General features: G+C 37.5%; 1 protein-coding gene across 3 annotated transcripts in view; it reads left to right on the top strand.

Annotated features, from left to right (window-relative positions):
• Window positions 1-12,369, top strand: part of dlg5a (discs, large homolog 5a (Drosophila)) — a 223,529-nt gene extending 211,160 nt beyond the window's left edge. For all 3 annotated transcript variants that reach the window (XM_061936460.1, XM_061936531.1, XM_061936380.1), the window contains 6 exons: window positions 1,362-1,552; window positions 1,624-1,767; window positions 1,838-1,965; window positions 6,439-6,548; window positions 7,181-7,290; window positions 11,920-12,369. In XM_061936460.1, the coding sequence (XP_061792444.1) occupies window positions 1,362-1,552; window positions 1,624-1,767; window positions 1,838-1,965; window positions 6,439-6,548; window positions 7,181-7,290; window positions 11,920-12,023 (787 nt within the window). In that variant the 3' untranslated portion in view covers window positions 12,024-12,369. The remainder of the gene's footprint in view (window positions 1-1,361; window positions 1,553-1,623; window positions 1,768-1,837; window positions 1,966-6,438; window positions 6,549-7,180; window positions 7,291-11,919) is intronic.
• Window positions 12,370-12,826: the final 457 nt, after the last annotated feature.

Below are 12,826 nucleotides of genomic sequence, written 5' to 3'. Positions count from 1 at the left end.
TTACGATCTTTAGAAACCATCACCGCACAGCAGCAGCGACACTTTACATCAGGGGTGCTCACACTTTTTCTGCAGGCGAGCTACTTTTCAATTGATCAAGTCGTGGGGATCTACCTCATTCATATATATAATTTATATTTACTTATTTATGAAATATATGTTTTTGTTAACAAGTTAAAGGTGTTTAATGATAATGCAAGCATGTTTAACACATATAGTTAATATTGTTAATACATTAAAGGTGTCTAATGATAATACAAGTATGTTTAATACATATAGTTAATATTGTTAACAAGTTAAAGGTGTTTAAAGATAATGCAAGCATGTTTAACACATATAGTTAATATTGTTAACAAGTTAAAGGTGGTTAAAAATAATACAAGCATGTTTAACACAAATAGTTAATATTGTTAACAACTTAAAGGTGGTTAAAGATAATACAAGCATGTTTAACACATATAGATTCCTTTCTTTCATGAAGACAAGAATATAAGTTGGTGTATTACCTGATTGTGATGACTTGCATTGATTGGAATCAGACAGTGGTGATGATAACGTCCGCATTTTCGAATGGAGGAGAAAAAAAGTCCTCCTTTCTGTCCAATACCACATGAAAGTGGTTGGTTTTTGGCATCTTATTTGTCCAGCTTCCGTACTCCTTTGTATACACTTTACAAGAAATACATTGTCGGCAAACTCCGTAGCTTGCTAGCTTGTGCACGCCAGCTTTCTGAGACTCTTATTTTGGTAGCGCAGGCAGGATGAAGCAGAGCTTTTATTGTGCAACTGTGCAGTCGGTCTTTGGAGTTTTGACGACAGGTACGGCGCCAGAGTCTGTTGAAATAAAGTGTTTCAGTCGGTAATTTTAATGAGCTGGCAGCAGCCAGCGTCATCTCAGAAGACCCTCGGGTGCCGTGAATGTCAATCAAGTGACGAAAGTGACGTCATAGTGAAGATTTATGATCGCTCATTTTTAGGACTATTTTTTTAATGCCTGGCTGGTGATCGACTGACACACCCTCCGAGATCGACCGGTAGATCGCGATCGACGTAATGAGCACCCCTGCTTTACATATTAAAGATCTAAAAAAAATATTTGGGAATGTCTGGCGGGCCAGATTGAAAAGCTTAACGGGCCGCATGTAGCCCCAGGGCCTTAATTTGCCCAGGTCTGTTCTAATTGGTCGAAATATATTATTCAAAAGACCAGTTAGAACATTTTAGCTGAGCTTATTGTTGGAGTTTGTTTTGTTGAACGACTTTTATACCAGTTGAAGAACGCCGCAATCGCTACACAACGGTGGTCCTGCAGATCGCAATTCAGATTGATTGTCAAGGTAACGCAACCTCCGATGTTGTAGGATGGACCAAGAGTTTTACCGCCGACACAGCGTGACGGAAATGAAGGAAGACTCCGGCAAGACGCTGTCCGCCGCCGCCCGTCGGTCGTTCTTCAGGAGGAAGCAGAAACACAAGCGCAGCAGCTCCAAAGACAGTAAAGAAATGGTGGCTTTGGACGCCATCAGCACCGACTCCATCCCCTTCCTGGAAGGTGAATATCGGACACGCAATGGACACGTTGTTCACGGCGCACCCTTCAAAGGTTACATGACTTGCGTGCAGACTGCGTGAGCTTGGCGTACCAGAGGGTCCAGAAGGTGGAGTGCGCCTCTCCTCGACCGGTGCTGGTCCTGGGGCCGCTGACAGACCCCATCAAGGAGATGTTAGTCAAAGAGTCTCCGGGGAAGTTCTGCAGATGTCTGCTAGGTCAGTTTTTTTTTCTTATCCTGCCTATTCATCCTGCACAAATGTGACCTTGTAACTCATTTGTCTGCAGAGGTCATGAAAGCGTCCCAACAAGCCATCGAGCGAGGCGTCAAAGACTGCCTCTTTATCGACTACAAGCGCCGCAGCGGCCATTTTGACGTGACCACGGTTGCCTCGATAAAGGAAATAACAGAGAAGGTATTTGATGTAATCTGATGCAAGATAAGGTTTTTGTAGCGCTTTATCTAAAAGTCACTGTGTGCGACTTAACCCTGTAACACCCCTTGTTGTAAAATTACAACGTTACCTTTAACCATCCTAAAAAACAATCTGTTATATATTTTTTTACCACATTTACATAGTCATTGGGTCCTATTGTTCAAGGGGAACATTATCACAATTTCAGAAGGGTTAAAACCATTAAAAATCAGTTCCCAGTGGCTTATATTAAGTTTTTTTCAAAATTTTACCCATCACGCAATATCCCTAAAAAAAAAGCTTCAAAGTGCCTGATTTTAACCATCGTTATATACACCCGTCCATTTTCCTGTGACGTCACATAGTGAAGCCAACACAAACAAACATGGCGGAAAGAACAGCAAGCTATAGCGACATTAGCTCGGATTCAGACTCGGATTTCAGCGGTTTAAGCGATTCAACAGATTACGCATGTATTGAAACGGATGGTTGTAGTGTGGAGGCAGGTAGCGAAAACGAAATTGAAGAAGAAACTGAAGCTATTGAGCCATATCGGTTTGAACCGTATGCAAGCGAAAACGAATGGTACTATACTGGCTCTGAAAAATACTGGTTCCCTTTTTTTTTTTTTTATGAGCATGTTCGGCAGCGCACAATCACGTACTTACAAGTGTGTAGATTGCAGTGTAAAGACAGAAAAGGGAGGATACAATAGCTCACTGCTAACAACAAACTAGCACTCCTGAATGTAAACAAACACCACGGTTGGGTCTACACCTGACATCCACTGTAATGATACCAAGTACAATAGCGTATCTAGTCGATATCACTATGATTACATCGATATTCTTTATTGACACTAAATCTTTTTTCCTTTCTTTTAAATGTATATGATGTTTATAAATTAAGAAAATACATCCATGGACACATGAGGACTTTGAATATGACCAATGTCCAGTAACGACTTGGTATCGGATTGATGCCCAGATTTGTGGTATCGCCCAAAACTAATGTTAAGTATCCAAACAACAACAATAATAAGTGTTTATTACATTTTAACAGAAGTGTAGATAGAACATGTTGAAATAGAAAATAAGCAGATATTAACAGTAAATGAACAAATAGGCCAGTAAACAAAGAACAAGCATGAATGTGTCAGTAGAGCGTAGGTCAACCTGTGGTCAGCTGATCCCACCCGGATCCGCTCGCTAATCACAGCGACCACAATGCTTAAAGGGGAACATTATCACAATTTCAGAATTGTTTAAACCATTAAAAATCAGTTCCCAGTGGCTTTTTATATTTTTCGAAGTTTTTTTCAAAATTTTACCCATCACGCAATATCCCTAAAAAAAAAAGCTTCAAAGTGCCTGATTTTAACCATCGTTATAAACACCCGTCCATTTTCCTGTGACGTCACATAGTGATGCAAACAAACATGGCGGAAAGAACAGCAAGCTATAGCGACATTAGCTCGGATTCAGACTCGGATTTCAGCGGCTTAAGCGATTCAACAGATTACGCCTGTATTGAAACGGATGGTTGTAGTGTGGAGGCAGGTAGCGAAAACGAAATTGAAGAAGAAACTGAAGCTATTGAGCCATATCGGTTTGAACCGTATGCAAGCGAAACCGATGAAAACGACACGACAGCCAGCGACACGGGAGAAAGCGAGGACGAATTCGGCGATCGCCTTCTAACCAACGATTGGTATGAGTTTGTTTGGCATTAAAGGAAACTAACAACTATGAACTAGGTTTACAGCATATGAAATACATTTGGCAACAACATGCACTTTGAGAGTGCAGACAGCCCAGTTTTCATCAATTAATATATTCTGTAGACATACTCTCATCCGCGCTCTTTTCCTGAAAGCTGATCTGTCCAGTTTTGGAGTTGATGTTAGCAGGCCAGGGAAGCTAGGGTCGATAGGGGGTTTAGGTCGCTCGTCTGCGGGAACAAACTGCCGCCATTGCTTGCCGTGCTATCGAAGTCCTTTGTCCCTGAATTGCTCACACACTCCGGCAGATTCAATGGGGGTCTGGCGGCAGATTTCTTTGACTTTATCGTTGTAAATGCATCTGCTTTGAGTGTCGCAGGATATCCACACATTCTTGCCATCTCTGTCGTAGCATAGCTTTCGCCGGTAAAGTGTGCGGAACAAACGTCCAATTTCTTGCCACTTTCGCATCTTTGGGCCACTGGTGCAACTTGAATCCGTCCCTGTTCTTGTTGTTACACCCTCCGACAACACACCGACGAGGCATGATGTCTCCAAGGTACGGAAAACAGTCGAAGAAAACAGAAAATAACAGAGCTGATTTGACTCGGTGTTTGAGAAAATGGCGGATTGCTTCCCGATGTGACGTCACGTTGTTACGTCATCGCTCCGAGAGCGAATATTATAAAGGCGTTTAATTCACCAAAATTCACCCATTTAGAGTTCGGAAATCGGTTAAAAAAAATATATGGTCTTTTTTCTGCAACATCAAGGTATATATTGACGCTTACATAGGTCTGGTGATAATGTTCCCCTTTCAGTCTCACAAGGCTATTGGATCGTACATTTGTTTATAAGTCACGCCTTCTGGCCATGAACTCACACAACCTCTCAAGGTTTCCTTCGAACAAAATTTGTTTCATTGGACTGGATTCATCAGAATCAAGTAATTAACATGTATTTTATTACATTGTATAGACCAGTGGTTCTCAAATGGGGGTACGCGTACCCCTGGGGGTACTTGAAGGTATGCCAAGGGGTACGTGAGATTTTTTTTAAATATTCTAAAAATAGCAACAATTCAAAAATCCTTTATAAATATAAATAAAAACCTATCTTTTTTTCCAAATAGTTCAAGAAACACCACTACAAATGAGCAATATTTTGCACTGTTATACAATTTAATAAATCAGAAACTGATGACATAGTGCTGTATTTTACTTCTTTATCTCTTTTTTTCAACCAAAAATGCTTTGCTCTGATTAGGGGGTACTTGAATTAAACAAAAATTCACAGGGGGTACATCACTGAAAAAAGGTTGAGAACCACTGGTCTAGAGCAGTGGTTCTCAAATGGGGGTACGTGTACCCCTGGGGGTACTTGAAGGTATGCAAAGGGGTACGTGAGATTTTTTTTAAATATTCTAAAAATAGCAACAATTCAAAAATCCTTTATAAATATATTTATTGAATAATACTTCAACAAAATATGAATGTAAGTTCATAAACTGAACATCAAATCAAGTAGGCTATTCCATTCATTACCATAAACCCAGAGTTTCCCCCATGCCATGATGGTTTGACCCTCACTAAAATGTCTGTCAAAAAGAACTGTGAAAAGAAATGCAACAATGCAATATTCAGTGTTGACAGCTAGATTTTTTGTGGACATGTGCCATAAATATTGATCTTAAAGATTTATTTTTTTGTGAAGAAATGTTTAGAATTAAGTTCATGAATCCAGATGGATCTCTATTACAATCCCCAAAGAGGGCACTTTAAGTTGATGATTACTTCTATGTGTAGAAATCTTTATTTATAATTAAATCACTTGTTTATTTTTCAACAAGTTTTTAGTTATTTGTATATCTTTTTTTCCAAATAGTTCAAGAAAGACCACTACAAATGAGCAATATTTTGCACTGTTATACAATTTAATAAATCAGAAACTGATGACATAGTGCTGTATTTTACTTCTTTATCTCTTTTTTTTCAACCAAAAATGCTTTGCTCTGATTAGGGGGTACTTGAATTAAACAAAAATTCACAGGGGGTACATCACTGAAAAAAGGTTGAGAACCACTGGTCTAGAGCATGTACATATGTAGTTATTGTGGAACAGATGCATCAAATTTCATTTAGAGCTTGTTATATAATTGTTGCAATTATACAACACTGGGTGAATGTGGTAGTAGTGGGCTCAAACAGGTTGTATTCCCTCCACTACATCACTGGCTGAAGTGTTTTCTCTATACATGGATAGTATACTTTCTACAGACGTTTTACAGATGACAGGGACTGTTTTTAGGACTTTCACCACCAATGAAAGTCTTCATGACTGATGTCATGAAAAGAAAAAGAAAAAAGGGGGGAAAAGCGTTTTTTAAGAGTTTTATCTTGTTTCATATTTTTTATATTTGTAATAAATGACTTAATAAAAATATAACTAATGTTTGATTATTATTAATGGTATATACCGTTATGGGGCTAAGTAAGCAATCAACCCTGCAAATGAACCCTTAGTTGTTCAGACAACGTGAGTACAAATACAGAAATTCTGCTCCCATCAAAGCCCAATGTTGCAATATTACAACATTTCTCTAAAAACATACATTAACTTTTTTTTTTTTTTTTATTATTCAATTTCTGCATCTAATGCCTCCTACAACAACATCTGAAAGGTCAAATTTTTTTATTTTTTTTTAGGTTTTTCTTTATTTGGGTCTAACGGGTTGTGATTGTTTTCCACTGCAGGGTTGTCACTGTTTGCTGGACATCGCTCCGCACGCCATCGAGAGACTGCACAGCGTTCACATTTATCCTATTGTTGTCTTTGTGCGCTACAAAAACGCCAAGCAGATCAAGTAAGTGGGAAAAATTTTGTTTGTACACAGGTCCGCATCAGGTTATATTGGGGTCCCCCAGACACATATTTTTATTGCAAAATAGTGTTGTGGTACTATACTAATACTGGTATACCGTACTACACTATTGCAAAATAAAAATAAAAATGGAATACTTTACTTTTTTCTAGGGGTGTATTGTAGATACCACGCTATTTCGGTTTCAAAGTCTTCACAATAATCCCGTTACGTGTGACGGTATCAAACAAAAACTTTGCATGTAGTTTTTTTCTGGCGCTTTAGCGTTGGCAGGGTGTAAAGATAAACTACATCTCCCAGAATCCTCTGCGCAGCCCGGGACCGGCAAGGAGGGGGCGTGGAACGCCATAAGGAGGGAGTTAAGTGTGCTCGTAGTAGAGGAGAGGAATTTGTTGTCTTTGGACATTTCATCAAAATCAGTCCATAACCTTTTGAATCATGTTGCAAACCAACCTTGGCGAAAACATAACTTCTATGGCGGAGGTAAGAAAGTCTGCTTTCTGCAAAGTGCGCCACTTTTGTCTCGAGCGGGGGGGGGGGCTGGATTGTTTCCATTGGTCACGTAGAGAATGATGTTTGGGAGTGAACCTCACATGTACTTGAACCTTCCACAGGGAGCAGAAAGATCCTGTGTACCTGCGGGATAAAGTCTCTCAGAAACATTCCAAGGAGCAGTTTGAAAGTGCGCAGAAGATCGAGCAGGACTACAGCAAGTTCTTCACAGGTGTGTGTGTGTGTGTGTGTGTGTGTGTGTGTGTGTGTGTGTGTGTGTGTGTGTGTGTGTGTGTGTGTGTGTGTGTGTGTGTGTGTGTGTGTGTGTGTGTGTGTGTGTGTGTGTGTGTGTGTGTTCTTGTATTTCTACCCTTCTTGAGACATCAACAAGGAAAAGTACCGTCCATATGAGGACCGGTGAACAAGTGAGGACATAAGTCATGGTCCCAATACATAAAACCATTGCATCTAATAGAGAATGTCTCATTTGCACCCCTGGTGGTGAAATCTATCAACATTAGGGTGGTCCCAAAAAGGAGGGATTTTTCAAATTGACTGTCTGTCGGTTTTAAAAGTGCTGCCCCTCTGGCCAACATATGAAATAACAAGTGTGTGTAAAAATTTGAAGTGCTCCCCCTCTGGCCAACATATGTAACAAGTGTGTGTAAGAAATTGAAATGTGCCACCTTTGGCCAAAATTAATTTAAAAAAATTAAAAAAAAAATGTATAAAGAGTCATACAGTAATAACTTGAAGTAAATATTGAAGATTAAAAACCAATTACAAACAAAAAATAAATGAATAACTAAAAGCTTACCTTTTTTATATTTGCATAGTCTGCATATATTATTAATGACGTAAATACACATCTTTATATATCTAGAAAGAATGGTTCTAAAGAGGTAGGCATTTTTTGGGGGTCTCAAGAAGGTAAGAAATACAAGTTTGTGTGTGTGTTCTTGTATTTCTACCCTTTTTGAGACATCAACAAGGAAAAGTAACGTCCATATGAGGAGGTGTGAACAAGTGAGGACATAAATCATGGTCCCAATACGTAAAACCATTGCATCTAATAGAGAATGTCTCATTTGCACCCCTGGTGGTGAAATCTATCAAAATTAGGGTGGTCTCAAAAAGGAGGAATTTTTCAAATTGACTGTGTGTCGGTTTTAAAAGTGCTCCCCCTCTGGTCAACATATGAAATAACAAATGTGTGTAAAAATTTGAAGTGCTTCCCCTCTGTATGTAATAACAAGTGTGTGTAAGAAATTGAAATGTGTCACCTTTAGCCAAATTTAATTTTAAAAATTTAAAAAAAAAATGTATAAAGAGTCATACTGTAATAACTTGAAGTAAATATTAAAGATTAAAAACCGATTACAAACAAAAAATAAATGAATAACTAAAAGCTTACCTTTTTTATATTTGCATAGTCTGCATATATTATTAATGACGTAAATACACATCTTTATATATCTAGAAAGAATGGTTCTAAAGAGGTAGGCATTTTTTGGGGGTCTCAAGAAGGTAAGAAATACAAGTTTGTGTGTGTGTGTTCTTGTATTTCTATCCTTCTTGAGACATCAACAAGAAAAAGTCCCGTCCATATGAGGAGGTGTGAACAAGTAAGGACATAAATCATGGTCCCAATACGTAAAACCATTGCATCTAATAGAGAATGTCTCATTTGCACCCCTGGTGGTGAAATCTATCAAAATGAGGGTGGTCCCAAAAAGGAGGGATTTTTCAAATTGACTGTGTGTCGGTTTTAAAAGTGCTCCCCCTCTGGTCAACATATGAAATAACAAGTGTGTGTAGGAAATTGAAATGCGCCCCCCTGGGCCAAAATTAATAAAATAAATAAATAAATATGTATATAGAGACATACTGTAATAACTTGAAGTAAATAATGAAGGTTAAAAACCAATTACAAACAAAAAATAATTAACTAAAAGCTTACCTTTTTATTATGTGCATAGTATGTATATATTATTAATGTTGTAAATACAAATCTTTATAAATATAGAAAGGGTGGTCCTAAAGAGGTAGGCATTTTTCGGAGGTCTCAAGAAGGTAACAAATACAAGTGTGTGTGTGTGTGTGTTCTTGTATTTTCCCCCATCTTGAGACATCAAGGAAAAGTACCTTCCATAAGTCATGGTCCCAATACGTAAAACCATTGCATCTAATAGAGAATGTCTCATTTGCACCCCTGGTGGTGAAATCTATCAAAATTAGGGTGGTCCCAAAAAGGAGGGATTTTTCAAATTGACTGTCTGTCGGTTTTAAAAGTGCTCCCCCTCTGGCCAACATACGAAATAACAAGTGTGTGTAGGAAATTGAAATGCGCCCCCTTAGGCCAAAATTAATAAAATAAATAAATAAATATGTATATAGAGACATACTGTAATAACTTGAAGTAAATAATGAAGATTAAAAACCAATTACAAACAATAAATTAATAACTAAAACTTACCTTTTTTGTATTTGCATAGTATGTATATATTATTAATGTTGTAAATACAAATCTTTATAAATCTAGAAAGTGTGGTCCTAAAGAGGTCGGCATTTTTCGGCGGTCTCAAGAAGGTAACAAATACAAGAGTGTGTAAGTGTGTGTTTGTGTGTGTTCTTGTATTTCCCCCCATCTTGAGACATCAAGGAAAAGTACCTTCCATAAATCATGGTCCCAATACGTAAAACCATTGCATCTAATAGAGAATGTCTCATTTGCACCCCTGGTGGTGAAATCTATCAACATTAGGGTGGTCCCAAAAAGGAGGGATTTTTCAAATTGACTGTGTGTCGGTTTTAAAAGTGCTCCCCCTCTGGCCAACATATGAAATAACAAGTGTGTGTAGGAAATTGAAATCCGCCCCCTTAGGCCAAAATTAATTTAAAAAAAATATGTATATAGAGACATACTGTAATAACTTGAAGTAAATAATGAAGATTAAAAATCAATTACAAACAAAAAAATATAATTAACTAAAAACATACATTTTTAATATGTGCATAGTATGTATATATTATTAATGTTGTAAATACAAATCTTTATAAATATAGAAAGGGTGGTCCTAAAGAGGTAGGCATTTTTCGGAGGTCTCAAGAAGGTAACAAATACAAGTGTGTGTGTTTGTGTGTTCTTGTATTTTCCCCATCTTGAGACATCAACAAGGAAAAGTACCTTCCATAAATCATGGTCCCAATACGTAAAACCATTGCATCTAATAGAGAATGTCTCATTTGCACCCCTGGTGGTGAAATCTATCAACATTAGGGTGGTCCCAAAAAGGAGGGATTTTTCAAATTGACTGTGTGTCGGTTTTAAAAGTGCTCACCCTCTGGCCAACATATGAAATAACAAGTGTGTGTAGGAAATTGAAATGCGCCCCCTTAGGCCAAAATTAATAAAATAAATAAATTAATATGTATATAGAGACATACTGTAATAACTTGAAGTAAATAATGAAGGTTAAAAAACATTTACAAACAAAAAATAATAATTAACTAAAAGCTTACCTTTTTATTATGTGCATAGTATGTATATATTATTAATGTTGTAAATACAAATCTTTATAAATATAGAAAGGGTGGTCCTAAAGAGGTAGGCATTTTTTGGAGGTGTCAAGAAGGTAACAAATACAAGTGTGTGTGTGTGTGTGTTTGTGTGTGTTCTTGTATTTTCCCCCATCTTGAGACATCAACAAGGAAAAGTACCTTCCATAAATCATGGTCCCAATACGTAAAACCATTACATCTAATAGAGAATGTCTCATTTGCACCCCTGGTGGTGAAATCTATCAACATTAGGGTGGTCCCAAAAAGGAGGGATTTTTCAAATTGACTGTGTGTCGGTTTTAAAAGTGCTCCCCCTCTGGTCAACATATGAAATAACAAGTGTGTGTAGGAAATTGAAATGCGCCCCCTTAGGCCAAAATTAATAAAATAAATAAATAAATATGTATATAGAGACATACCGTACTGTAATAACTTGAAGTAAATAATGAAGGTTAAAAAACAATTACAAACAAAAAATAACTTACCTTTTTTATATTTGCATAGTATGTATATATTATTAATGTTGTAAATACAAATCTTTATAAATTTAGAAGGGGTGGTCCTAAAGAGGGAGGCATTTTTCGGAGGTCTCAAGAAGGTAACAAATACAAGAGTGTGTTTGTGTGTGTTCTTGTATTTCCCTCATCTTGAGACATCAAGGAAAAGTACCTTCCATAAATCATGGTCCCAATACGTAAAACCATTGCATCTAATAGAGAATGTCTCATTTGCACCCCTGGTGGTGAAATCTATCAACATCAGGGTGGTCCCAAAAAGGAGGGATTTTTCAAATTGACTGTGTGTCTTTTTTAAAAGTGCTCCTCTTCTGGTCAACATATGAAATAACAAGTGTGTGTAGGAAATTGAAATGCGCCCCCTTAGGCCAAAATTAATTTAAAAAAAATATGTATATAGAGACATACTGTAATAACTTGAAGTAAATAATGAAGGTTAAAAAACAATTACAAACAAAAAATAATAATTAACTAAAAGCTTACCTTTTTATTATGTGCATAGTATGTACATATTATTAATGTTGTAAATACAAATCTTTATAAATATAGAAAGGGTGGTCCTAAAGAGGTAGGCATTTTTCGGAGGTCTCAAGAAGGTAACAAATACAAGTGTGTGTGTGTGTGTGTGTGTGTGTGTGTGTGTGTGTGTGTGTGTGTGTGTGTGTGTGTGTGTGTGTGTGTGTGTGTGTGTGTGTGTGTGTGTGTGTGTGTGTGTGTGTGTGTGTGTGTGTGTGTGTTCTTCAATGTTGGCACGTGTTGACTTAACGCCACACGTGTCTTTGCAGGTATCGTTCAGGGCGGCTCCCTCCCTTACATTTGCACTCAGATCACCACCATAGTGGATCAAGAACAAAGTAAAGTCCTGTGGACTCCACTTGGCTGCCCCTAGTGGACCAGGGTAGCACTCATCCCAAACACACACACACAATGACACACCAAGTGTTTTAAACCCCAGTCACACATTTGGTACACTAACCAGCTACAGTATCTCAATTGTTGCTGTCGAGTTTTCCTCATTTCATGTCAGTACTGAAGAGCCACAAAGTGATACCGTGTGTCCTGCTCCAAGCTCCTTTAGGCTTCTCCAAAAAAATGTGTGTGTGTGTTTATTGTGTGTCATCTGCGTCCCTTCACTCTCTTTAACTATACTGTCCAACAGTCTCTCACTTGCCCCTACCTCCTGTGCACACTAACTTTAACACTAATCAAGCTCACCACACACCCTTAGGGCCGCACTGAAAGAATAAAGTTGTTATATTGCAATTGAAAAGCTATTACAATAACAAAATAATGTATTTAATGTTGTTTTTAATGATAATAAGGTTTGAATTTTACAAGAATAACATCATTCTGTAGTGAATAAAGTCAAAATTCCCACGTTAGTCTGAAATGCGACATGCCATAAACAGCTATATGTTTATGATCATATCCTTTTTAAACATACAGTACAGGCCAAACGTTTGGACACACCTTCTCATTTCAATGCATTTTCTTTATTTTCATGACTATTTACATTGCAGATTGTCACTGAAGGCATCAAAACTACCATATTTTTCGAAGTATAAGTCGCTTCGGCCGAAAATGCATAATAAAGAAGGAAAAAAACATATATAAGTCGCACTTTTTGGGGAAATGTATTTGATAAAAGCCAACACCAAGAATAGACATTTGAAAGGCAATTTAAAATAAATA

Source organism: Nerophis lumbriciformis, linkage group LG02 (assembly GCF_033978685.3).
Source record: "Nerophis lumbriciformis linkage group LG02, RoL_Nlum_v2.1, whole genome shotgun sequence".
Classification (NCBI taxonomy): domain Eukaryota; kingdom Metazoa; phylum Chordata; class Actinopteri; order Syngnathiformes; family Syngnathidae; genus Nerophis; species Nerophis lumbriciformis.
This window is presented reverse-complemented; position numbering and strand designations above follow the sequence as displayed.